The following is a 27,462-nucleotide window of genomic DNA, read 5'->3' as shown; positions in this document are numbered from 1 at the left end:
CAACAGATCTCAACATGGTTGCCAGGTCACACACTTTCTCATTTTACCGCTACAACAGTACACTACAAGATGATTCTGAAAACATTTGAAAGAAAGAGACATTACAGAAACAGAATATTGATTCATATTTGACCAGCGCTGCCTAGTTTGACCGTTTGATCGGAGTTCGCCAGTGATTCACAGCCAATAGGAATGCTCTCTCTCTGAAATGACCTGTGATTGGTCAAAGTCTTCCGTTTTTTAAAGTCTGAAAACAGAGCCATGAGGAGGTGCAGAAATCTAGTTTTCTCTCAGAACACTTGAATTACAATATGCTGAAAGGTTATTATTGAATTCTTGTCCAATGATGCAAAAACATACTGCCTACTGCACATTTAATGTGTGCAAAATTGTCTATCTGTAAAAAGGAAAAAGTTCTGAATTGAATCAGAATCATTTTAACATATTGCAGAAAGATGTACAGTATCAACACACACACAAAGATGCACACACCCTAGAAGCAGCACAGTGCTGGCCCGGGCCCAAAGGCCTGAGCCCACAGGCAAGAGAGGGGGGAGCACAGCCCACAATCTGGGCAAATGGTAGGTGTGTGTGTGTGTGTGTGTGTGTCACATATGGAGGAGGGACAGTGTGAGAAGTGGGTGGAGATGGACTCCTGAGGGAGTGTTGAGGTGTCTCACTCTGGTTCAGAGCCTTTGAAGGCGCTGAAGTTAAAGTTAGCGGCAGTTGAAACACACTCCTACACTTCTGTACGTGTGTTTCTCACCGTATCTTTTCTCTTTTCTCTTTTTTCATGGACTTTACACCAAACCACTATGGAAGTACACCGGTTGTTGCCGACCTTTCAAAGGATTCTTAAAGTTCCTGAAGTGTGAGGGGAGAAAAGAGACAGACATTCCTGGAAGAGTTGCCTAACTGGACCTGAAAAGGTGAGTTTTCCTTGTCGTTCTCCATGCGTGCTGCTTCACTCCACTTCACACTGCTGTTTATTATGGAGGATACCACTATTTAGGATTAATATTTCTAAACACTGCCCTGGAGTATGTATAAACAGAGCAGAAGTGCCTCAAAAGTAGAGCTAAACTTTTCTTGCAACACATGAATCAGACAAATAATGAAGTGTTTGCACATTATGCTCCTAATATCATGTTGTAGTTATAATCACGCAATGCAAATGAGTTTCCCCTGATGCTTTATAATGTGTTTGGAGTACCAACTGAGATTTTAAATTGAATCAAGCAATGTACTTTATTTCAGAGATGAGTATTGCTGTGTGTGTGTGAGTTGTTTCATAAAGGACTTGCCAGCTTTTCTGTGCATTTGTGACAGCTTTAGCTCGGAGCGTTTGCATGGGAGGAGAGTTAAAGAGCAGCAGTGGAGGCACATGTCAACGCATGCAGCTGAGCTCTTTGACGTTTGAAGCTTTGGTCACAGCGTACCTCCCTTCTCTTCATTTTTCTCCTAGAGCTGATTTCTTCTTTTTGTGTGGAGTGAAATTGCTCAATCATATATTCGAAGCAAGGATGACGCATGTTCCCAAATCTTCTCCAATGCAATGACAGGGAAAGAAATGAGGAGTGTTTGTCTGTTTTTCAAATGGCAGTTGGGGCAGGAGCTGCTGTGTTCTGAGTGCTGTCACTTCCCAATGAAGCCAGATTGCATGGCACATATGAAATGGAGGATGACATTGGTGATGAATGAGTGACAAGATAACCTTAAAGGACTGACCAATTCATTTCTTTAAAAGGTGACTTTCTATAATGGAAAGCAGCACACAGGTGGTTGTTTCCTAAACAGTGGGAAAAGAAAACTACTCATTCATTTTCCTTAACCTCATTTGACCTGAAAGTTGCTTGAGGCTATGTTGTGCTTTGATTTTAAGGCATACAATTGTTTTTATGACCCGGGACAAATGCCTTGTCTCTAATAAGACAGTGGAGTTTGTTAAAGTTGGATTCAGGCTACATCCACGCTAATATGTTTTAGTTTTAAAACGGAAACTATCTCCGTCCAGACGAGCGTTTTAGGGCCGTCTGTCTGTCCAGACTAAAACGCAATCCCGAAGTTTTCAAACTAAAATGGGTAACAGCCTTTCAAAGGTCTTCGTTTCTGTCCGTCCAGACTAAAACGCAACACCAGATGTTAAAAACTAAAACAGGGTCAGCAGCGTTTTCAAACCTCCACGTTTCTGTCCGCCCAGACTAAACTGCAACCTTGGAGTTTTAAAACTAAAACGGTCTCAGCAGCATTTTCAAACATCTCTGTTTTAGGGGCTCATATACGCCGTAGTAGGCTGGACGCAAGGCATAAACATAGCAAAAGTTATACGTTATAAAATGAAAATGTAATACATTCAGTGTGGATGTAGCTTGTAGTTTAGTTTTCCCATCATGTGAAGTTTTTGGAAGGTTTATGCTGAAATATTACAGTCAAGCATGTCTAAACCACTCAGTCAGGCCTGAGAGCTTTTTAACTGATGTGTGTGTGTGGAGGGTCAGTTTAACTTGAAAGGACACCCCCGACCCCTCCACTCAACCTCCTTCATGACCTAACCCGGCCGACTGCAGCTCTGAGAGGAGAGGCCCATTAAAATACAGCAAAACATGCTGTAGCATACAGTACAGTATACTTTATTATGGTATTAAAGAGAAGAACACGTATTATAAATGATTTTACAGCGTAAAAGTGTAATATGGGCTCATACATTATTGCCGTTGTTCAGTCTATTCTTCTAAATTAATGTAAAGGAGTTCAACAAATACTATCAAAGTGTTTTACTATCAGCAGTTTTAATTCTCTCAGTCTTTCACACACTTACTTTAAATCTCATCCCCAGAACATTTCCATGACTTCACATTGAGTTTTATGAGTGCCCACAGTGGTGCAGCAACACAACTTTTACAGATGCTACGACAGTAAAAGTTTTAGGGCCGGGAGGAGCCGCTTTACTGAGACGAAAAGCTTCATTTGGCAGTTAATATTTCTAGGGCTGTCGACTTCGACCAAAGAAATTCTTCGTCGACTAACACTCATACAGTTTTGTTGACTAATTGATTAGTTGATTTAATTCACATATCTGTAAAACTGAGTTTCTCCACAAAGAATCACACAAAAGCACCACTTTAAATGTGATGTTTACCAGAGGAGCTCAGAAGTGCCTTAGGAATACGTCATTCAGCATGAAAAGCATAAAAAGCGAATAATCGACTACGAAAATCTTAATCGACTAAGACCAAAACGTCCGATTAGTCGACTAATCGAAAATCAGACTTGAAAAAACTGTGTATTATTGTACAAAACTCCAGTTTGTGCTTCATAACATGAAGCAGAAAAACAACTATAATTTAGCACAGTATAGAACAGACCAGACCAGTGTGATATGGTAGCACAGTATAGCAAAGCAGAGCATAAAATGAATGGTTATATGGCAATATATACAGTAATATGACATACATTCATCTAGATAGAGATTTTTTCATACCATTTAGTCTCATTGCTTTTACATATCTGCTACTTTTGTAATGTATTTATGTATTTTATTGTAATGTATCACAATCGTGCTGAACTGAGTTGTGTTTGCTGAAGCATTTGTATTGATAACATGAGGCCACTAATGTGTAATAACCTATCCAGGGACTACAGATAAAAACTAGCTCTATAGCAAACTCTGTCACATTTACACTGAGGTAGAAACTGAAATGTTGATTAATATGCACTGGCCCTGGTAAGTAAGTAAGTAAGTAAGTAAGTAAGTAAGTAAATAAATAAATACAATTAAATAAATAAATAAATACAATTAAATAAATTAAACTAAATTAAATTAATTTAATCTAATACATGTAATTAAATAAATAGATGAATACATTTAATAAATAAAATACATTAATACATATATAAGATATCCATCTATTTTAATGTATTATTATTATTCACTCTGCATGAGGTCATTGTAACCGATGCAAATCAATGAGTGGTGCTGTGTTACGGCAATATTGTATTTTGTATGATTTTTACAGCAATATGATGCAGCACCTGAGTTATTTAATTGGCTGGATTAGGCAAAAACAGACATCCTTATGTGGTTATTTTATATATAAAAATTTCAATATCACAATATAATTCTCAGACATTGCCCCTATGCTTAGTAGTATTATTAGTATTAGTTATTAGTAGTATACAATAGTATTGTAGAGCAGAGTTTATCAAAACAAAATTTAATAGAACATAATAGAATGTGGAGCATCTAAACTTTGTTACCATGACAATTATTATTATATTAGATGAAGTGTAATGATGCTCGTATATTTTGTCCCAATTGCTGCTTACTGAAGTTTTTATTTGTATTTATTTAAGACTCTCACTGTGTTCTCACGGTGTCTGAGTTTCATCAGAGTGCTCTGTCGTCCTGACAGGGTTAAGTACCTCCGGACCAGAGCAGCTCAGGGCCTGTTAGCCCATCCCAATATAACCACTCAGCTCCAGTTAAAGGCCTCCATGCCCCGGCCTCATGCTGTGGTTGTGAGTGAGGTTGGAGGCAGCGCCCTTCCCCGACCCCTGAACCCTTCCAGGCGGGGGGTTAGCATCGTTACCCCACCCTTACATCAATCCAGGAGGTCTGATCTGAAATTACACTCCTGCAGAGGCATGTGAGAGGTTCTGCAGATGGCATTTAGAATGAATTTAACTGATGCTTTTATGCAAAATACAGCAAAAGCAAGCTTCAATTCCTATATTAGATTAGATTAGATTTGGAGTACTGTGGGTAAAGTGGGCTTTTGTCGATCATTTCAAAAACTCAAAAGTACAAGTCTGATACTAATGTCGTTTGAAATGTAAGAATAATGTCCCATGAATAATGTAGTCCAACGCTGATGCATGAATCAAAAGAGAAAAATGAATTCCTCCACTGACTAGACACCTCTCATAGAGGTCAAGTGTCAGAGTCATTAAGCACAGATAACAGTCATGCAGGAAAAAGTAATAGTGCGAGCAGAGCAGAGTGCTGGGAGGCAGTTAACATAAACGAGAACAGGTCAGAGCAGGATGATGGAGAGGTGGATGATGGAGAGGAGGATGATGGCTTATCCTACCTCTGACCCTCCGACCCTCCAACGCCTGATTTTAATAATTATCTGGAAGCATGTCAGGAGAACTGTGGCTGCAAAAGTGGATGCATTCTATTCTCATTTTAAAGTCAACTCCATCTTTCAACACTTTAATGTCTCGCATGGTGGTCTGGCAGAACTCAGCAGACGTCAGCTAACTGGAGTAGGCTGTGCGAAGATGATTGACATTTCCCTCCTTGTAAACATCAGCACAGGGTTTCTCGCAATGATTTACAATGGAGTCACACCTCCTCGACTAACATCGGAAGTAATCATTCCTATTTTTTGTGTAGTATAACATTAGGCTTATTAAGCTGCAGGAAAAATGAGCAGTCCATACTAGGGATATGCATTTCAAGCAAAAATACTATTCAAAAATCACTGGGAATTAGTCGATTATTATTTGAAAATTGATTGATTACTGCTAATGTACAAATCTTTGCATCAAAATAAGACTTAAAATAAGGTTCTTCTCCATCTGAACTCAGTGTGTTTTTGTTTTGTTGAATATTACTCTTCTACTCTGGATTGCAGCCGCAACATTCAGGAAAGTTTGTCACAGGCTGTCGCTGCAGGGTGCACGCTAATAATGCGCGGGTCGACCCACAACCCACGGGTCCTGCGGTTCGGGTAGGTTCAGGTGAGCACACTAGAAAATATCATGGGTTTGGGCGGGCAGGTAAAAAGTGACAAAGCAGCGTTCTTGATAAGTTATTAATAACTTACAGAAACCACCTTTAGTTTTCTATGAGCTGAGCACGCATTTTGAAGGTCAGAGGTCATTGAAAGTCATTTAATTGTGGGAAGCCAAAATCGTGATCGCGATTAATATTCGATTAAATGTGCAGCCCTATGTGATCGACAGGTTGCTACCACGGCGTTGTCCGGTCTGGGAGTTGTCAGTGTTTTTGTCGTAGAGCTTTAACCCTTTCACAGTATGTTTTGCAAAAAAACAAGATGGGACGACGGCCGAAATGCCAAACTCGAGGCTTCAAAACGGCAGTCCGCAAACCAATGGGTGACGTAACGATGACTACGTCCACTTCTTATATACAGTCTATGGTCTCTGTTAGATTCAGAACAGATTCTTGATTCTTCTGATTCTGGGGTAGGTGCTGGAAAACCAAAACACTCAGTAGAGCTGTGGGAAACTGCAGAGTTGGTGATAATTGTCACTACGAACGACACCTTTCACCTTACACATAGTCACATGGCCGTGCAGTTGCAAAAGAGTACATCATTTTCCATCTGAAACATCATCAATAGTTGTTCCCCAAGTTCAGGAGTTTTACAGAGGCTCCAAGCCATGTCATCATATACAGTATATAGGCCCTAATTGTTTGCTAACTGGTCCAACACGGATCAATAAGGCTCAGTGAATTCGCAGACAGAAGTTTTGTGAGTCAACATTATAAAAATGTATCCCCTCCCAAAAAAAAATAAACAACATAAATGCCTGAATGGCAAACGTAATCTGTTGCACCGTGTTGTCTGGTATCACATAATGTAAAATGGATTTTAATCTCACAAGGGATGTGTATGGGGGGGAAAAAATGACACCGGGGATATTAGGACCTCACATTGTGCAGAGGATAACGCAAGATGTTGTACAGACCGAAGGCAGCTCAAATAATACTGACAATTTACAGAAACCTTCCAGTTATGTGAAGATTAGTAGAGATTATAATGTATTATTCTCAATGATGCGGTGGAGGACGAAGCCCCTAAACTCAGTTTTTACCCACCTTGATGGGTTCACAGAAACCCTGAGGCTCATTCATACAAACTGTGTCACATCAAACTGATTAAAGTTGTAAGTCAGCAGCGTCTTTAACTGACATAAAGCTTCAGTTTCTAATGATTGATTCTTGACAATAATAATAACCGCTGTGATGACTTAAAATGACTAAAACTATAAGGTCACATTCTACCTCCCCTCTTCATTAACATTCAGACAACTTTAACCTTATTTAGCTGCTAGTTTACCAGTTTTCTGTTACATGCTGTGGTCCTTTCATCATTGTTGCTCATCACTTTCCCAGACCCCAGAGAACTTTAACAGGGATTTAAATGCTAAAGACGTGCACGTCTCACCAAGTGTCTTTAGAAACAACCTTTTACCTGAATGGGACCGCCCGCCGTTACACCCTGCTGCAGCTCTTCATTGTCAGATTTGACTCTGTGAATCTTAAAGGAGGAGCGAAACATCACTTCTGCTTTGTAGTCAACTTATTTGGGGTGTTTTTTTCTCCGTAATACAAGAGTGAGCGCTTAATAGACTGACATTGAGTGAAGGCTCTCCATCCATCATGGCTTAATACTGCAGCACAGACTCATTACCGTGTTAGATTGTACCAAGACACAGACTATGGATGTTTTTTTTATGAATAGGGAGGAAATTGAACTTTGCAATTATGCAAATGAGAAGTAGTCTGAAAGAAAGTTCAGTTGCACGTGGAGGAAAACGTGTTTGTGCCGTCATGACTGGGCACCGACAGTCAAATGAGGATAAAAGGCAACACTTTACTTTAAACCCCCTATTTAGCACTTACGAGCATGATTTATACACTCAATACATTGTTTATAGCACAGATATGAGGACTTTTTTAATGTACTTTATTTATATAAATAGTTAATGAATGACTGGTAACAGAGGACACAGGATTAAAGAGCTTTAATAGTATTTAATTTGATGTAATAAAGAAATCCTTCAGTGTCATGTAACATTAACTGTTTATACACATGCGCAAATCATTTGCAGATTAGTTTAAGACGTCTTAAAAATATGCTCAGAGTTTCGTGTCTCTTATTTGCTGTTATTTGTTATTTTAACTTGTATAAATCAGTATAAAAAATGCAATGGACTCTGAAGTAAACACCTGTCTGGAAGATTATGAAGGAAACAATGCAATAAAGTATTTAAAAAAAAATAAATCATGATGAGCTTGAAGGTATGACGGCGAATCAGGGCCATTGTAGGTAAAAAAATAATAATTAAGGAGCTGGGGAGGGGGGTAGTATTCCGAGAAAATACACCGAATTTCTGAGATTAAAGTCATAAATTCACAAGAAAAAACTCTGATATTCTCTGACATTAAAGTGGCAAATATATGAGACAAGAAAACCTCATTAATTTGTGAGATTAAAAAGTCATAAATGCAAAACGGTGACATAAATTTGCCACTTTAATCTCAGATAATATCCAGTTTCTTTTCTCGGAAATTTACGACTTTAATCTTGGAAATTTTGAGTTTTTTCCCGGAACATTACTCCCCTCCCCCGGCTCCATTATATATATGTTTTTCCCGACAATGGCCCTGATTCGCCATCGTAAGAAGGTTTGTTCTTGAAATAGTAGGTGAAAGGTCCACTTACTAGATTTCTTCTGGAACTTCCAGTGGCATTTAGTTGCCTTCATCAACAGATGGAGCATTATGGAAGTATTTATAAATAATTTAACTCTTCATTAATAATTATACCACTTCATTAGAAATATACATATAATATATATCATAAGGAATATAAGAAATAAACAATATATTCATATAACAATGTCAACATAAAGTGTGTTGTAAACCAATTATTGATCTTTTTATTATATACTGCTGATAAATGCTTAGGTGCACTGCAGTTGAATGGGACAAAATGAATGTCTGTAGCTCGGGTCACTGTAAAGATGTATAGTAATTGATGGATAAATAAAGCCGTATTGTCATTTACGTCTATTTTTTAGTGATTCCTTTGAAAGGCCCACATCCAAACCAGCCCCTTGATGTGATTACTTGGATATTATATTTCAGCTGAATCCCAGCAGCTCCCTTTTCTTTCCTTTCTTTTGGGGAACGGGGGTGTAATCACCTCACAAAAAGCAGGAAGCAGGTTGATGGGATGAATGCAGTCGGAGAGGGAACAGGAGGAGGAATAATGGTGTATAGTTTTCAGAGAAAAAAAGAAAACCCTGAAATCCTTTAATGCCCTTATAAGACCACTTTCTTAATCTTTTACCGCAATTTTCCAGTGAAGAACCTTTTGTACAAACATATGGAGATAATAACTACCTGTATGCCACTGGGCCAGGCAGGGCCTGTTGTGTGCTGCTGGCTCTCTCAGATCAAACCTGCCCTCCCATTATAAAATGTCCCAGGGTTCACAAAGCCAGATTGGCAGCTATAAGGATCCGTGATTCAACTTGTCGTTAAAATAGTCATCACACAGGAAATAGCTGACTACCTTTACAATGAGTAAAGTGCTCTTGTGGTTTAGAGTAATTTGCATGCAGGCCTGATGAATAAGTAGACGATGACTAAAAAGATAAGAACACGTCAAGAGGTGCAGCTAACCATGATTTCCTTATTGATTGTACATCATCTGAAAGCTGGGAACCTGGAGATTAATTTGAGATGCAGCTCAGCACTGTGTGTCAAATTGTTCTAGTCAAAATCAGAAATAAACAGAAATTAATTAATCAATTAATTATTTAAAATGAATTGTAAAAGTGTATAAGGGCTTAGAACATTATGATCAATGTATATGATGGCTATCCCCATGCTCTATTATGTCTCATACGTTGTTGCAGCAAGTTCTGGGTTGATACCATTTGTTACACAGATTTGGTGCTAAATTTAACCATTTTTTACCACTTAAGATTTGATAAAAATGATCAATAATCTTTCCAGAATACCATATTAAGACACCAAGACCTAGAGAAACACCATAGAAAAAGCCATGCTGTGGCTTGGTTGGTTTCAAACACTTTTGACATTTGGAGATTTCTGCAAGAATTGCATTTTTTCGGTGATTGGATGTCGATCACTTCTGTTCTGGAAACTGCTCAGAAACCCCCTTATTGTCAATCTAGCTAGGAAAGCCATCCATCCTCTGAATGCTCTAGGTCTTTAGTTTGTGGCTGTAAAGTTTCATGAGGCTGTGATTATCCTAGAGGTCACAACAGGTAATTTTATACAGTGAGGTCACGTTCCAAAAATTGGTCTCACTATATGAAATGGCTACTAAGTGGACTAACATCATCACACATGAATACAGTTGGGCTCATTGGATTCACAAGAGTCTCAGCTTCACAGTGATACCCAATATATGCAATTCAAGACTGTTTAAGGACCCCAGAATGCAGAAATATTCAAACACACCATTTTAGAATAGGAGAAAATAACACGTTATTATACAGCATTCAAAAAACTGCATGTGATTATCATTATGTGGGCATGTCTGTAAAGGGGAGACTCGTGGGTACCCATAGAACCCATTTTCATTCACATATCTTGATATCAGAGCTCAAGGGACCCCTTTGAAAATGGCCATGCCAGTTTTTCCCCGCCAAAATACAGGCCCACTCTTCTAGAAAGTCTCTATGGAGAAGTGATGAGCAGCAGTAATCATGTGACCTCAGCAAGCAGGCAGCAGAGAAACCGAACAACTTCCCTGACATGTGTTAAGAACTGTGTGGGTCTGAAAACTGCGTTTCCAGCAGAGAATGAATTCTCAGCCAGGTTCACACTGACAGACAGAGTTACTGGAGGTGAGGAATGAAAGAATAAAGCTGCAGAAACTATCCTCTGTCATAGGGGTGGTGGTGAAATGTGATCCAGGAAGCTGGGGCTCAACATGTGGCTGCAGGTTGCTACCTGGAACACACACCGGGAGGGAGGCGTGTGTGTGTGTGTGATGGTGTGTGTAACTACATGTGTGAGCCGACCTCAGCAGCAGCAGCAGCAGCAGCAGTAATGGCCTGAGGTTTCTGCCCTGCAGCGCTGAATATTTGGATGAAAACGTGAACACTTCCTTTCAATCTCAATTTCAGGTTCAGTTGAGTTTACTCCATAGAAACTCTGAGTGACAGCAAAATGGTTTGAAGCAAAATAATAAAAAGCTTTTCAACAATTCAGATCATAGTCACATTAAACACACGTCAGCAGCAGTAGTGAGTGACTGACTTGGTAGAAAGTCAACTTTTTAATTTAGGAAAAGAAAGATAGAGTTTTGTTCATTCAGACTTCTTTTAGATACCTCTGTATGCAGTGAGACTCTGTGTGATGATGAGGCAAGTAATGCTGATTTGTGGGATTCATTACATGTCTGACAGCGTTCATTAGACACAAATGGAATGAATCCTATTTCTGTGTTTGTGTAATCCATCCTCATCCCCTACTTCCATTAACCCTCCTCTGGTTGCTCACTAAAAGACTTCAACTGATTTACCTTTATTTCAGAAACACTACATGAGCACATATTTGTACAAGTAGTTCTCCTTTGAGTTATGATTTTGCTAAATAGTGTTCGATGCTTTATATTCTCACCCAGAGTAGATTACAAAGAGCACTGGAACATCTGTAATTTCTTTAAATAAGACAAACGTTGTCTTTACTTGTATACTTCTTAGAGTAATATGTTTTGGATGTCTTGCACTGTGTTTACTTTGTTTTTTAACGGAATATAAATGAGTATACGATCGATATTTAGGTGGAAATTTGTATCAAAATCAAATCACATCGCCAGATATTAAACAATTGAGGGGGATGCACAAACCTAGCCTGACATCGCAAATCGCAAACGTAAATTAGTGTGGAACCTCTCAGTTCATTTTTGATTTCCAAACGGGTTATCAACATGTGACGTATCAACCTTTACCTTGGTGTAGATGGCCAATTACAGCACATTAGGGTGGGATTTGGCGGAAAGTGGGTGGGAAAACGATGACACCTGAGAGATGGAAAAATGTAAACCGACTACAGCGTGCAGAGATGAGCTGGTATTTTACAATTTGGTATATCAAATCAGTCAGACGGCAAACACGACTTTCTTCTCAAAAAAAGCTTTACGTACATCGCAAAAAAATACCGCCCATTTAGTTCGTTACACAATAGCGGCTTCAACGGAAAGTACCACATCAGCTGCAGCCATCTTTGTTGTTTTAAAAAATGCCTCAAAGGTGATCCTCTGTACAGTCATCGTCTCTTACACGCCACATATTAGATGAACGGTTGTGATTGGCCCGAAACATATCAGGTCACTAGAAATCTGTCCAATGGGGAGGAGAACCAGAGTAAATAAAACATGAGCGCACAGATTCGTCTGGTTCCCCAGGCAACCACAATCCTACTACTGGCCAAATTAGAGGCTTTAAATCTTGAAAAGAACAACTGATTACAATGATTGAATTCGTTGAGCACATAAATAAAATTGTATATGTGACTAATTTCTGCATTGCCTTCATCAGATTTACTCATCTGTTGTCGGTACAGTGTCGGGAAATATGTGGTTCTTTGAAAAACTCAAAGGCACAAGCCTGTGTGCATAAAACATAAGTAAAGAAGTTAACCTTGACTTCAAAGGTGCATTTCAATAAGAAACATCCGATCATAGAGCTTCAAATGCTGTTGCATGCACCACTATAATGACAAGCTGAAGCTTAAGATTGTGCTTTAACATTCTGGGTCAATTTTAGATAAATTGGGCGACTATGACGTAATGTCTTGTTTGAAACTTTAAAGTGATTTCTCAGAAACAAAGTTGATAAACTGATGGCGTTGATATAAACCGATAATATTTGTTACATTATTTGGGAGACTCTTGTGTTTCTGAATTGAAGATCGAGAATATAATTTGAAGTGTCACTTCACCCAAAGCACAGAAAGATTTCTTCACTTAGTGATGACCCAACTATGCAGATAGTCCTGTTTTATTTACTAATATTTGAAGAAAAAGTATGTTTTTTGCATTTTTTGCAAACAAACTGACCCTTTAAGACAAACCTGGATTGCTTTGCTAAATCGCTGCTTGAGACATTTGAATTTAGACAGATGAGATAGGCATATTAAAGTGTTAAGGCAAGTGTTTTTCAAAGACAAAATCCGTCTCAGAACTGTAATTATTACACAGGATTACTTTATATCTCATTATGCCAATCCTGTAGATCCATATCTTTGAGACTGTGATGTGAAATTTTATGTATTTGCACATCATCTAATCTAGGAACCATACGCACTGTCATGCAAAATTCATAGTCCCACTTCTTTATGCAGTGATTCCTGTAATGTATGAGGCGTCTCTATTGATATTTTCCACTAAAAAGAAAAGCCCTCAAGTACCAAGTGTCCCTGGTTTAAAGTAGGACTCAGCACATTGTGTAAATTATGCTAAACCTATTTTAATCTGGCCTCGCAGATGTAAAAGATAGAAAAATGACACTGCAGAAAAATGCCTTAAATCTCTTCTGAAACCCAAATAGTGACGACCCTGACTGCAGTAATCAGATTATCTGTCACCCCGTGACTGGAGATAAAGCCCCACATACCTGTCACCCTCGACTGAAACCCCCAGCGCCAGTCTACCTGGAGACACAGACCTGAACGTTCAGTACATCGCATACCCGAGGAAAACCATATAAACTGTGAGATAAGATAATGACACCAGTATTCATCGGCATCTTTTATCTTGCCCCTTTGTGTTTGATTTAATGGTCTAACAATGGGGTCAAATGGTTTGGATTCTCTCTCATAATACTATCTGAACAAGCTCATTTCTTGCAGAGGAAATGGTGAAAAAAAGAACCATGACATATCTTTTCATCGCTGATCTCAGGGAGCGGCATCTCTGCCCTGCAGATTGTTCTGTGCGGATTGCTTTTAGCTGTGGACGGGCTGTCAGGAGTGGCAGTGAAGGGCAGAGTGTTCTGCCCCCAAGTTCTCTCCACTGTCAGTTCTGGCTGTTGTGAAATCCGAGCTGGCGCTGTGTGGTCGTACATCAGCTGGGCTCACTTTAGCTCATGTATTCCCATGTTTCTTGTGCACATTTGGGCTTTTGGTTCTCATGCAAAGGGTGTACCCTCGAGCATGGCACAGGCTGTTCTCATATACCTACGAAAAGTAATGCACTATAATTTGTATATATCCCACAACATCAATTTGTATGTAATCGTGAATCATAAAGTTTAAAGAACAACAAAGCCGTGTATTGAGGAGGTCGGGTGGGTGGATGGATGGGTGGATGGGTGGGTAAACACCGGACTTTCGCCTAGGAGAACGCTGTTCGTGTCCCGTGACTAACAAGAAGTCAGCGTTGATTTATCTGTTACGTCCCTTCCCTAGTTATTCCAACCTAATGATCTTTTCCTAAACCTAACTAAGTGGTTTCCTGTGAAGACGGAAGCTTATTTTTAAAAGACTGCATGCACGTTATGAGCGGAAATTGACACGTATTGCTGGACATTCATAGGAAAACGCACGAAAAAGGTGGAATGATGTTTCGTAAGATATCATACGAAACCGTTGTATGAGGATACGTTGACCTAACCCAGTCACCAGAATAAAACATTGCCATTGCATGTTCATGCAAACCACAGATACGTTGAATTTCTACATATGTGTATATTAGCGTTGTAGTGTTTTAACCTCTCTTGGTAACAATGGTTAGGTTTGGTAAAAGATCATATTTTGTAGAGCTGCAATGATTAATCGATTAGTTGTCAACTATTAAATTTACTGTTTTTATAATGGATTAATTGGTTTGAGTAATTTTTAAAGAAAAAAACTAAAACATTTTCTATTTCCAGCTTCTTAAATGTGAACATTTTCTGGTTTCTTTACTCCTTTATGACAGTAAACTGAATATCTTTGAGTTATGGACAAAACAAGACATTTGAGGACGTCATCTTGTGCTTTGGGAAACACTGATCGACATTTTTCACCATTTTCCAACAACTAATCGATTTATCGACAATGAAACAATCGTTAGCCCTAACGTTTTGGGTTAAAATAGGTACATTACTTTTTGTTTCACATGGGACAGGAACACTGGTCTCCTTGGTGAAAGTTTGGGCCATCCATCCACCCCGACCTACTCCCAACGCGGACTTGCGCCGCCTTTAATGCACATATTTGTGATACCTCAAATACAAACGTAATCCGGGAGAAATACGTTCCCTTGAAACATAATTGACGATGCAGTTTCGTTGTATGGGAATCTAATTTTGAGTTAAGGCCTTCTTGCAGTTCATATACCCATTATTTTCTTCCTCCATGTGTTACTTATATGAAGGAGTTGATTTATACACTGCTTGATGTGTCCCTTGATTTGTGAATGGTGCCAAAACATGTACTGAACTGATTTTATTCAAATGTTTGGGCTTCTTTTCCTTTTTTCTAATCACCAAAATCGCTGTGTAAGAAAGTGCAAGGTGTAAACGGACAGTTTTAATATGCACTACTTTTCCCACGTTGCTCACCACCCCCCCTTCCTTGTTCTTTTCGCTATCAGTCTGAGGGTTGACAAACTCTACCCGCACTCAGGTAAACAGTTAGCATAGCCAGGGAATGCTAAATTCTGAGTTTAAATCAAAGTAATGACTCCAGGGATTATGATAACATCAGTTATGCCATCATGGCTACAACACCGAAGTATGAATAACACAGATTGAGATAAAGATGAGGTTGAAAGGGAATGTGACGAGACTATTTTCTCACTGTTTGAATCTGCTCCAAAGGAAACTGAAAGTGAGACCGAACCACAAAACATATCTAAATGCCACTTAGTGGTTGCTTTAATTGAAAATAAAATAGCATAATAGTAGACGGAACAATCAAAATAGATTTGAATCTAATGTGTCTTACATTGCGATCATCCAGGTTTACCCAGAGTGCACCCTTTCAGTGTTTTATGCCTGTTTAGAGTAAGAAAAAGTTCCCTGCTATCTAATTAAATGCAGCATTCAATAAACATTTTACAAGCAATGTAAATGTTTTAAAAAGTCGATGCTGTGGTTTTTATCTGAGACGCTTCAGCTTTATTGCAGTGAGTGATCTAAATTCGTTCATGCTGCTTTTCTTGCAGAGTCTGCCTCGTAAAAGAGATATTGCACTCCCAACACATATTGAAATTCCAACAGTGTGGCTTCTTGATCCTTTGTTGATAATGAAAGCAGCAATTTGGTGGCTCATGCCTTCAGGGACGTCTAGTGCACACACACAGCAATCACCAGCTCACGCCGACAGTACACATGCAGCCGTTTACACTGGGATCAGGATGAACCACCCACTGTCATCTGCCTGATACCGAGTCATCAGACTACAAATCCCTCCTCATAGCTCTGTGATGACAAAGGCTTACAAGTCATAATTTTGATGAGTACTTTTTTGCTAGTATTTGGCCACCAAAGGAATAATTATGGGGGAGTTTTTGGGCTGCCACCTGTCTGAAACGGCTCCGAGGCAACTCTCTGGTCCTGAAACAATGAGTTGTTTTACTTTACCTTCTTTTTTTCGGTCAAGACAAGTTGGGACAGGAGTCAGATACCTTGCCACAGGCCTCCTCTCTGCTGTCATTGTGTATTCTGTGTCCATTTTGTATTCATTTTAAAGCTTAAGGCAAATTATTGGTCTAGTTACAAAATAGTGTAGGTACAAGAGTTCTCTGTGTATTACTTGCAGATATGCAAGGAGAAACAGACAAGAGTATATACTTGAGGAAACTAGTTTTTTTTCTCCATGATTTAGAGTATATATTTGCATTACATTTATTTGTCCCTTTCTTTCTTTCCTTTCCACAGGTCTGTGGATCTTCATGGAGGTACCAAAGATGGCAGCTTTCGGAACAGCTCTCCTTACCTTAGCGTCAGTCTTCCTCCACGTGGCGAGGTGTCAGGGGAGTATGGGAAAAGGAAAAGACAGCTCGCCGCTGAGGTTCACACATCATCTCTACAACGCCACCATCAATGAGAACTCTGCCCCGCGGACGTTCGTTGAGACGCCGGTGAAGATGGGCATCGAAGTGACAGAAGTGTTCTGGGAAATCAAATACGATGTCGTCTCAGGTGATGACGACGGTCTTTTCCAAGCGGAGGCCGTCAAAGTTGGGGATTTCTGCTTCCTCAGGATCAAAACACGCAGCAGTAACTCAGCACAACTCAACAGGGAGGTCAGAGACACTTACACTCTCACTGTGGCGGCGGCCGAAAACACTTTTGACTTACAGGCGAAGACGAAGGTGTTTGTCCAGGTGCTTGACACCAACGACCTTAAGCCTCTTTTCTATCCTGCCTCATACAACGAGGCCATCAGGGAGGACACTCCACTTAAGTCGAGTGTGGTGAGGGTTAGCGCCACAGACGCCGACATCGGGAGCAACGCTCAGTTTTATTACTCTTTCACCAGCAGAGCTCATCCATTTGTCGTCGACCCTTTCACAGGCACAGTCAGCCTCGCGAAGAAGCTCAATCACACCCGCACAGAGAGGTACGACCTCACGGTTTTAGCTGAGGACAGGACAAAGAAGATATCTGGCGTTCAAAAGTTTGGTAATGTTGCCAGGGTTACAGTGAACATACAGAAGGTGTCCATGCAGTCTCCTGTCATCACGCCTCCCCCCAAACCCACAGTCTCTACAGACGGCAAAATAACTATCAATGTCCACGTGGAGGCTGGAGTTAAGCCTGTGGAATCCCTTAATATAGTTGGAGGGGATCCCCACAAGTGTTTTGAGATAATCCCCTTAGGTGTGCAGGGCAGTGACTTCCAAGTGATCTCCACAAAGAGGATTATCTGGTCTCAAACTCCTTTTGGGTTGAATCTATCCCTTCAAGCTAAAGACAGGAGCTTCCCGAGCCTACTCTCTCCAATTACACTAATACACGTTCCAGCCTATCATTACAGCCCATTGGCGTTTTTAGAGGACACCTACATTGTCACACTGAGTGAGTTTTCACCCCCTAAGACTCACGTGGTTAAAGTTTCGGTCACGCCAGTACCTTATAATGTTACCTTCAGTATCAAAAATAACCCAGACAGCACTAAATTCAAGATAAATCACAAAACAGGAATCATCATAACAACAGAGAAGTTTGACTATGAGAGTAAGGAGCGATACGAGTTCGATGTGGTGGCCAATCATGGCGACGCTGAGACTCACATAGTGATTGAGATAACCGATGAAAACGACAACAGCCCACAGTTCAGCCACACTTCCTACCAGGACACGCTGGATGAAAACGCACCTGTTGGCAGCAGCGTTTTAAAAGTAGCAGCCACAGACAGAGATAAAGGCAAAAATGGCTTTGTGACTTACGCTATTGCGAACGCAGGGCCCTTACCTTTTATAATAGACCCATTCACAGGTGTCATCTCAACCTCTGAACACCTAGACTACGAGCTGATGAAACGGCGGTACCACTTGAGGGTTTGGGCGTCAGATAGCGGAAGCCCCTTCAGTCAGGTCAGCGAATGCCCCGTGACGATAACTTTAAACAATGTCAACGATAACATCCCTCTGTTTGAGAGGGTGGACTGCAACACCACCGTGCCTCAAGATCTACCCGTGGGACACACAATCGCTGAACTGTCAGCCATCGACGTGGACGAGCTGCAGCAGCTGAGGTATGTCATCGAGTCAGGTAATGAGCTCCAAGTATTTGGTATTGACCCGGTGTCAGGAGCCGTCACCCTCAGGCAACCGATTCCCCTGCGAGCCAGCTCGTTCAATTTGAGAGTTGTGGCCACTGATGGCAAACATTTCTCTGAAGCGTCACTCATCAGGGTAACTGTCACTAACAGAGGCGATGATGCGACGCTCCGCTGCCATGAAACGGGCGTTTTCAAACAGCTCACCGATAAACTGATTGAGTCAATCAAACCCATTTTAACCAATCAAGAAGAAGAAACATTCTCTGACATTCACATCACCAACCGACACTCTCCAAAGTTTGACTTGAGCATCCCGGGTTCAATCGACCTGATTGAGGACCATCCACTGAACTCCACCATAGTCCAGTTCAAGGCGACGGACACTGACACTGGGTTTAACAGTAAGCTGGTGTACGTCATATCAAACGGGAATGAGGATGGCTGTTTCTCCATTGACACTTTCTCTGGGGACCTGCAGTTAGTTTGCCCGTTAGACAGAGAGACTAAAGAGTTCTACATTTTGAACATCACTGTTTATGATTTGGGAATGCCGCAAACATCCGCGTGGAAGTTCTTCGCGGTGAACGTCATGGACGTCAACGACAATCCTCCTGTTTTTGATCAGCCCAGATATGTGATCCGTGTGCCTGAAAACGCAGAGGTGGACTCTGTTATTTTCACAGCTCGTGCGTTAGATCCTGACGTAGATACGAGCGGTAATGTCCAATACTCCCTGCTGACGTCTACCGACATGTTCAGAATTGACGAAATGACCGGCGAGGTGACGGTGGCGGGTGGTTTGGATCGAGAAACCTCGCCCAGACACGACCTCTGGATCGAAGCCAGAGACCAAGCCAAACTCGGCCCTCAGTTGTTCTCCGTGATTGACCTTGTGGTGGTTTTGCAAGACGTAAATGACAACCCACCCAAGTTTGTGCCTAAAGTATACAAAATAAAAGTCCCAGAGGATGTACCCGTGGGCACGCTCCTCGTCTGGGTTGAGAGCGTCGACCTGGATCTGGGCAGCGGAGGCCTTGTCACCTACAACCTTAAGAACACAGAGGGCGGGATCTTTCACCTAGACTCTTCCACGGGCGCCTTGATCCTCGAGAGGGAGCTGGACTTTGAGAGGCGGCCAATTTACAACCTCACGGTCCGGGCCGTCGATCACGGCCTACCTCGCTCCCTCTCCTCCTCCTGCTTTGTGGAGATCCAGGTTCTGGATGTCAACGAGAACCTCCACAGGCCTGTGCTGTCAGAGTTTGTGTATGAAGCCGGAGTGATGGAGGATGCAGCGGTGGGGACATCAGTGGTGATGCTTACAGCTTCAGACAAGGACCTGGGCAGAGATGGAGTTGTTCGGTATCACATCCATGAAGGCTCTGGTCTTGGAGTATTCACCATTGACGAGGAAACAGGTAAAAAAAACACTGGGGTTTTGCATTTTTGTAGTTGGTGGCTGTATTGTTGGTAATAAGGGGAAAATGGAAAAAAAATATATATATTTTTTATCTACACTAGAGCTCTTCCTTTAAAAAAAAAAAAAAAAAATCTAGTTTGAACATGTAATTAGTCAATTCAAAAACATCTTGCATAGCCTGACCCTAAACTGGCTAAACTAGTAACTCTTTAATACGCACGCACACACACACTGACTGCAACTTGTCCATGTCCATGTTGAGGTGAGTAATAGGCATTACAGTAACAATACAGTCAGCGCTGCCTAGTTTGATCAGGGTTTACGAGTTTTGCCAGCTCCTGTAGAGACTCCTCGGCTGATTGGTTGTTTTCCTCCGGTCTGTGAAATCTTGCAAATGCCATTAGAAGCACCAGAGGATACAGAGGAACATGTTTTTTTTCAGTTTACCTGTTTCATGCACTACTATCAGGATATAGTGACAATTTTAAGGCAAGGCAAGGCAGCTTTATTTGTATAGCACATTTCAGCAACAGGGCAATTCAAAGTGCTTTACATAAACATTCAAGAACATTGCGACAAAGTGCAAAAGAATATTAAGACATAATTAAAACAGTTATAAAAACATATAAACATTAGAAAATAAAAACAATCTAAAAATAAAAGCGAGGATCGAAGCTAAAATAGAATATAACACACAAGAGTAAAAGTTATAGTGCAGTATAAGATCATTATCTGGTTTAATAGAAGGCACCAGCAAACAAGAAAGTTTAATAATTATAAAAATAATCATTTTAAAATTAGTATTTTTTTAAATATTTGCTCAGTTACCAACTGCAGTTTTGAAATAAGGATACAACTTTGCCTCAATAAAGTCTTTCTAAACTAAATTGACAAACATCTCCCTAAAAACAACTGTATTTATTCAAGTTTCTCGCCAAAAGCTAATTTTTACAAGATTACATTTGAACACATCATGATGATGTCATAATTTATCGTCGCCTAATATTCCTTTTTACTGAATTTAACTTGAACGCATCATCATTATGTAACGACGTTCCGGCCGTTTAGAGCGCCGCCTGCATGTTTGGAGGATGTAATATTTAGGCTACACGCATCCTAATACATTAGACCTCTCTGCTTCGTACATATTACATTGCCTCTAGATTTATTTTTGTGAACACCCAACCTTAAAGTTCAAACTGTGTGTGGCAATGAATGAGTGGCAGCACTGTTCACCTCTAGGCAGGCCAAAGGTCAGATTCCTGTAGAGTTTGCATTGATACCATGATTTTAAATGCAATGTAAATGTTGCCCAGTAAAGTTTTTGTAAGCCTACACCACGTTGACATAGAACATCTTTACAACACTGTGTTTCCTCATGTAGTTGCACAACATGATTTTTCCTTCTGGGATGTTTTAAAGCCGTTTGTCTGTTTTCCATCAGCATGTCCTTTGCAGAGGACACCCTGCGACCTCTCAACATATCGGTCTGCATACCATTAGCCTGCTGCTGCACTAAAAGCTCAGATAAAATCAGTGCAAATAGAGTTCTCTGTCATAATGGAACCATGCTGAAATATATCTCCTTGTCTGTGTTGCTGGTTTTGTTAGCTCTCCCTCAGGGTATCCCAATTCAAACCGCCTCTGAAGGAAACTATGTGCAGAAAAGTAAACCCCCCTTGTCTCTAGCCCCCCGGCATACCATAACTACCCTGTGGCATCCAGCTTCTTGTATACTAAAGGAATTTGACTTAGTTTTGGCAACACAAATGTGTCATGCTGCTGAGCCATTGGGCACCAATCCAGACTTTTTAAAACTGCAATCATGCACCTTAGACTAGATGAAAGTCACGGTGATTGATATTTCCTTTGGGTTGGTTACAGTTATTAAATATAGAATAGATTGAACTGATAAGAGATGAATGCCTGAGGCACAGCAGCAGTTTAAAACAAGTAAATACTTGTGTGCTGTTCACGAGTGAAACTGTTTTTTATCTGAGCAGTTAATCCTAATTCCCTTCCCCCCACCGTGTCTCTCAGGTGTGATTCGTACAACAGAGACGTTGGACCGCGAGATGACGCCTCACTACTGGCTCTCTGTGTACGTCACTGATCTGGGGACTGAGCCTCTGATCTCTTGGACACACGTCTTCCTGGAGGTCCTGGACATCAACGATAACGCACCAGAACTCTCTCAGCCGGTGTATTTCGCATCCGTTCAGGAGAACGTGGACAAGGTCAAGTCCGTCGTCCGGGTGTCGGCCACAGACGTGGACACTTCCTCAGAGGGGAAGCTCTCCTTCCAGATGCTGGAAGCTCATCGGACGTATTTTGACGTGGATCCCCAAACAGGTAAGAGTGAATGAGCAGAAACGTTGTTTACTATAAAACACTACATTTTCAGTGAACATGCAAAGCAATCACCAGTTGACAGCACTTGCGGTAGAAACTCATTTAATAGTTAGATTTTCTTTGTATCTTGCTAAAAGATGTTCTGCTAGGAATCAACATAATTTGATTTCATTGTAAAGTGACTTACTGCTCGTTTAAAAAAATTAGGGCTGTCAAAGTTAATTAGATAATAACACGTTAGCACAAATTTGTTTTAACGCCACTAATTTATTTAATGCATTTATGCAACTTGTGTTTTCGGAGGATGTAGCAGAGTCAGTTTTAAAGTTAGAGTGAAGATACTGGCATCATATGAAACTAGAAAACATGAGGAATCCATTGGTACCTCATAGAAACGCTCCAAACTTCTTCTGAGCTTTCGCACCGCAAATAAAGGCCAATGACGTTGAGCGGAACGGGTTGAGTTGCGCCAATTTTTAAACAAAAAGGGCTCCGTAGTCCGAACCAAGACAGCAAACGTTATTACTCCTTTCAACCTTAACAAAGGCAGCGCAGACCAGATCCAATCCTTCTATTCTTACCTTTAAAAATAAAATAACAATAAAAGCCCTTGGCATAAAATATTCGCAGGCAATATTTGTCATTTTCGTGTTGTTTATTCGTCATGCCCAGGTGTGTAAAGGCCTTCAGTGTAGACATTTGAATATTCAGCATGGCCCTGAAACATGTAATTGAAGCTTTCACGGCAGGCAGCTATACAGTTACTCTGGGATATAGGATGTAATTTGTTCAGCCTGCACGGTGTCATCCTCCCATTTCATAAGCAGTTTGAACAGAAATATAGGCGACTGGCTCCATTGTGATTGATTTACATTTTCATTCAAACTCCCCAGGTGAATATAAGACATCTGGTGGACCTCTGTGCCTTCTCTTTCACAAATTGCTTCGACATAGCTATATACGTTGCCATGTCCACATCATGGCAGGTTTACATTTTGATTCAGGGGTATTGCTGCAGCTGTAAAACCGCAAGTTATTTCCCACAAGGGGGGCTTGAAAATAGTTGATATGTCCTAATGCACTGTTGCAAGTCTGAGCAGAGCAAACCATGCAGAAACTGGGTGTGTCACCGAGAGGGCAAAGCTGAAAATGAAACTTCATAATGAGAAACTCCTTCAGAGGTCACTCACAAAGTCAATCATCTGTGGTCTGAAAGGATTTGTGGTGAAAAAACAAGAATAGAGAGGGTAAAAAAGACCCATAACCCCCCTCAGGGGTTCATCTTTGACAGTTTCAACGGAGTCATCTGCTGCGGACTTTGATGTTCAGGCAAATTAGCGCAGCATTAGCTCTGCTGCTACAAGCTGGTACAAGCCCTGTCCTCCTCATCTAATCTCAAGGTAGCTCTGGTGTTTGTCCACACCCTAAGGCCAGTATACCAAAGGATTACAGACAGAGGGCGAGTTCTGTTTTATGGAGAGATGACACACAAAAGCAGAAAGGACAGGAGGTGTTGAAACAGCCGGAGAGCGTCACTTTAAAACAATCTCTTCTTTTGAGCAAAAGCAGGTGTATTTCATATTCAAGCACTGGGTGAAAAATGGTTGAAAAGGGTTATTGTGTCTTTTTACACTGAGGATTTCACGCCTTAATATCAATTTAGAATAACACAGAACCGGTGTAACAAGAAAAGACATAAACGAACCACACATAAACGTCAGAAGTGAACATGTAGGATTTGACGGTTGGTCATTTTGGTCCCGCCCCTACTCCATTGTGATTGGACTCCTGGGTAAAAAGTGACCCTGACGAGCGCAGCGTTATTACACAAAGTTGAACGTGCAGCTCAACGCAGAATAGACGCTCAGCGCCTCGCCATGCTGCTGCCTTTTTGTAGCATAGTGTAAATACGCGGCGCTCCCATTGCAAAGAGTTCAAAAAAGAAAAAACATGAACATAGCGGTTGTGGCGGTTGCTTTCCATTCCCTGCGGTTTGCTTGTGAATAGCGCTGTATTGCAATATTGCAATTATTGCGACAGCCCTACATACTTCAAAGCATCCAAACTATCCCTTTAATACCCATGCTGTTGGAATTAGAGATGTTCATAATGTGTGTGTCCACATACTTAAGGCCAAGCAGTTTAAATCAAAAAAGAATTTGCATGCGAGATACAAAAACCATTAAGAGGATATCTTGACATTCAGACACATAATCTCGCTCCAACTGAAGTAACTGTCATGAAAAATCATCAGACAACAGAGAACACAAGTAAAATCGGATATCAGCCTTCATGTGTAAATGAGGGAGACTTTGAATTACATGGAAGTGCTGTTGAAACCTGATCTTTAGAACAAGATCCACCTTGTCTTATTTTCTCAAATTAACCCGGTATTACTAATGTACAGATGACTAGTGTTGTAGAAACCTATCATGCCTCGACAGGATGAAATGACTCATGGCGGTACGGTTTCTGACTAATCTTTTACCCTCCTGAAGTAAGTACATCATACTGCAGTGCAGCTTTGTGTGTCTGATTCAACATTAAAGAATTAGTTGATAATGTCACAGCAGGGGAGGATGTGTGTCCAGCAACGGTAGAAGCACGAAATGAAACCCAGTCCAATCTGTTTTTCTATCGAGCTGTTGTTGCTTGAAACAAGTTGTTGTCTGACTCCGACAACAGGTTTGTGCAGGGAACAAGGGTGTGCCAAATAATCAAAATTACCGAAAATCCGCGACTCCCGGTTATGTAAGTGTAGTGTAGGTTTCATTATGTGTTTCTCAATGAAAAAGTTGTTTGTTAGCAAGGCCAGACAAGTCAGGAATGTGCTCAAAATCATTAGCATTAGTCAACAGCAAATTCTGCAAATTATTGCAGAGCCTATAAAACCCTTGAACTGATACATTTTTTTGTTGCATTTTGTTTTATTTGATGTTTCTTTATATTTAATGTTCACAAGCCACAAAATGAGAGAATTGGTTATCATTAAAGGATAAGTCTGGTGATATTCTATATTTTTCTTATTGCCAACAAATCCAAAGAAAAGACCCAAATCAACAAAATATTGATTTACTACTAACAAGTATTTTGTGTGTATCCACAGCTATCTTCTTCCACTTTGCCATAGAGCTCCATTGTTGTCCAGAAACTATTACAAACACATCAATGAGCCTCACTGATGTAAGGCTGCAACTAGGGATGTTAATAATTAACCGTTTAACCGTTAACCGACATTAAGAACTTTAATCGATAAATTCTATCGGCTAAATAACGCTCCAAACTTGCACTATATTTTGGCGTGAAAAACTGTCACGGTCATTTTCAAAGGGGTCCCTTGACCTCTGACCTCGATATGTGAATGAAAATGGGTTCTATACCCACGAGTCTCCCCTTTACAGACATGCCCACTTCATGATAATCACATGCAGTTTGTGGCAAATCATAGTCAAGTCAACACACTGACAGCTGGTGTTGCCTGTAATTTGCGATTAATCGCGATTAACTTTGAACAATCATGCGATTAATCACGATTCATATTTAATTTGATTGACAGCCATAGAAACTATACATACATAACATTTACAATAAGACGAAATAGAATAACCCCAGCCTCATCCTTATCTTTGTTTCACTCCTTCATAAGTTTGGGATCAATGAAAATATTTCACTTCTTTTGAAACATTTTCAGCTGAAACTCAAATGTCTTTGTCTTAATTTACACCACATCTGTTTGTTCCACTCTGTTTGAGACTTCCCCACTGACTTTTTAAACATTTGCACAGCCTTTAAGTTTCACATCGTGTATCTGAGCTCACCTTGAGAACGTTTATCCACTCAGAGTGGTTGCAGGGATCAGATAGCATTGCTAGTAAGTCAGGCAGACGATGCAGAGATCAGATCAGATAGTGATCTGATAATGAGGGGCACTTCAAGTCCCTGGGGTGCCAGCATGGTGGATTTGTTTTTAAACGGTTTGCGCCTGCAATTAGTGATGAATTGGGCTGTTTGCCGCTCTTTTCAGGGACTTGTTTACGCTTGATTTGCATTATGCATTTGTTATTCAAGAAGTTATTTTATATTCTTAGGTCAAGGCAGAAAGTAATTCCCCATCTAAACCAACCCGAGTGAATTTGGACTGCTGCCTTGCAATCTTGATATGTTTGACTGCCTCTGTGAGCCGGAGAGCCTCATTGATATTGCTGAAATGTTGTTCAGAAATGCCACATCATTTAGGAAGCCTCCCTTGAAAATGTAATGTTGACAGGGCTCACTAAGTAAAATGCAGGCTACATTAACAAAGAAGAATGTAGCAGCTGTAGAGTAGCCAACTGGCTGTGAAACTGGAGGGAAAGAGGAGGAAACAAACAAACCGGGCCCTGACACGCCAGACAACACTGTTTATCTTCACGTGGTTTTGACAGCAGTCCAGCACGGCGGTTGAGTGAAAACAGGCGACGAGGGAGAGACCAGGCTCTATCCCGGATTCACATGTCAGCACTAATGACAAAAACACATTTTCTAATGTGCCCCACCTGTCCTAATGATGTCCTCCCAGCAGGGCTTGTTTGCACTGTCGTAAAAGGCCTGAATGACCCTCAGCGGGGCCTTTCACTGCTCCTAAGACCCTCAGTCTCAGTCTACAGGGGAAAGATCCCACACTCCTCCTCCTGTCTGCCTCCTTCACCGGGTCTTTACAAATATAGTTAAGTCAAGTTTATTTAAAGGGCACATTTAAAAACGACAAACGTTGACCAAAGTGCTTTACAAAGGGATTACATAAAAACACAAAAAGCAAACAAAAAGAAAGACATAAATAAAAGAATATAATACTCTTTTCCTACCAGAATTAGCATATATTAGGGCTGGGACGATTCACCTATCTGGATACGAGACACATTGTAATGCTAGGTGTAAAGGGGGTCTGTGTTTTTGTTGAGTTTGAATGAAGTGTGTTTTGATGATCAGCGAGGTGAAATGACTGTTGTCTGACTGGAGTCATTGTGGCTTTGATGATAGCAGATTAATTGTATGTTCTGAAGGTTAATAAATTATAGTAAATGTCCAAATTGCGGTTGATTTTATTTATTGTTGTTATTGGTTGTTATTATGAAGGAAGCAATTACAAAATCACACAGTAGTATTTGGCAGAAGAGATAATGGAAATTATCTAAAT

At 40.6% G+C, this 27,462-nt stretch overlaps 1 protein-coding gene across 1 annotated transcript in view; it reads left to right on the top strand.

The window, feature by feature from the left end:
• The first annotated feature begins 644 nt into the window (after positions 1-644).
• The window catches only part of fat2 (FAT atypical cadherin 2), a 115,726-nt gene continuing 88,908 nt past the window's right edge, over positions 645-27,462 (top strand). Inside the window, exons 1-3 of the mRNA XM_074649000.1 lie at positions 645-929; positions 16,666-19,932; positions 21,975-22,286. Coding sequence (XP_074505101.1) covers positions 16,680-19,932; positions 21,975-22,286 — 3,565 coding nt within the window. The 5' untranslated portion in view covers positions 645-929; positions 16,666-16,679. The remainder of the gene's footprint in view (positions 930-16,665; positions 19,933-21,974; positions 22,287-27,462) is intronic.

The sequence above is a fragment of the Sebastes fasciatus genome, chromosome 10 (assembly GCF_043250625.1).
Source record: "Sebastes fasciatus isolate fSebFas1 chromosome 10, fSebFas1.pri, whole genome shotgun sequence".
NCBI classification, from domain to species: domain Eukaryota; kingdom Metazoa; phylum Chordata; class Actinopteri; order Perciformes; family Sebastidae; genus Sebastes; species Sebastes fasciatus.
Note: the sequence above shows the minus strand (reverse complement) of the source record. Positions and strands in the feature narration are given on the sequence as shown.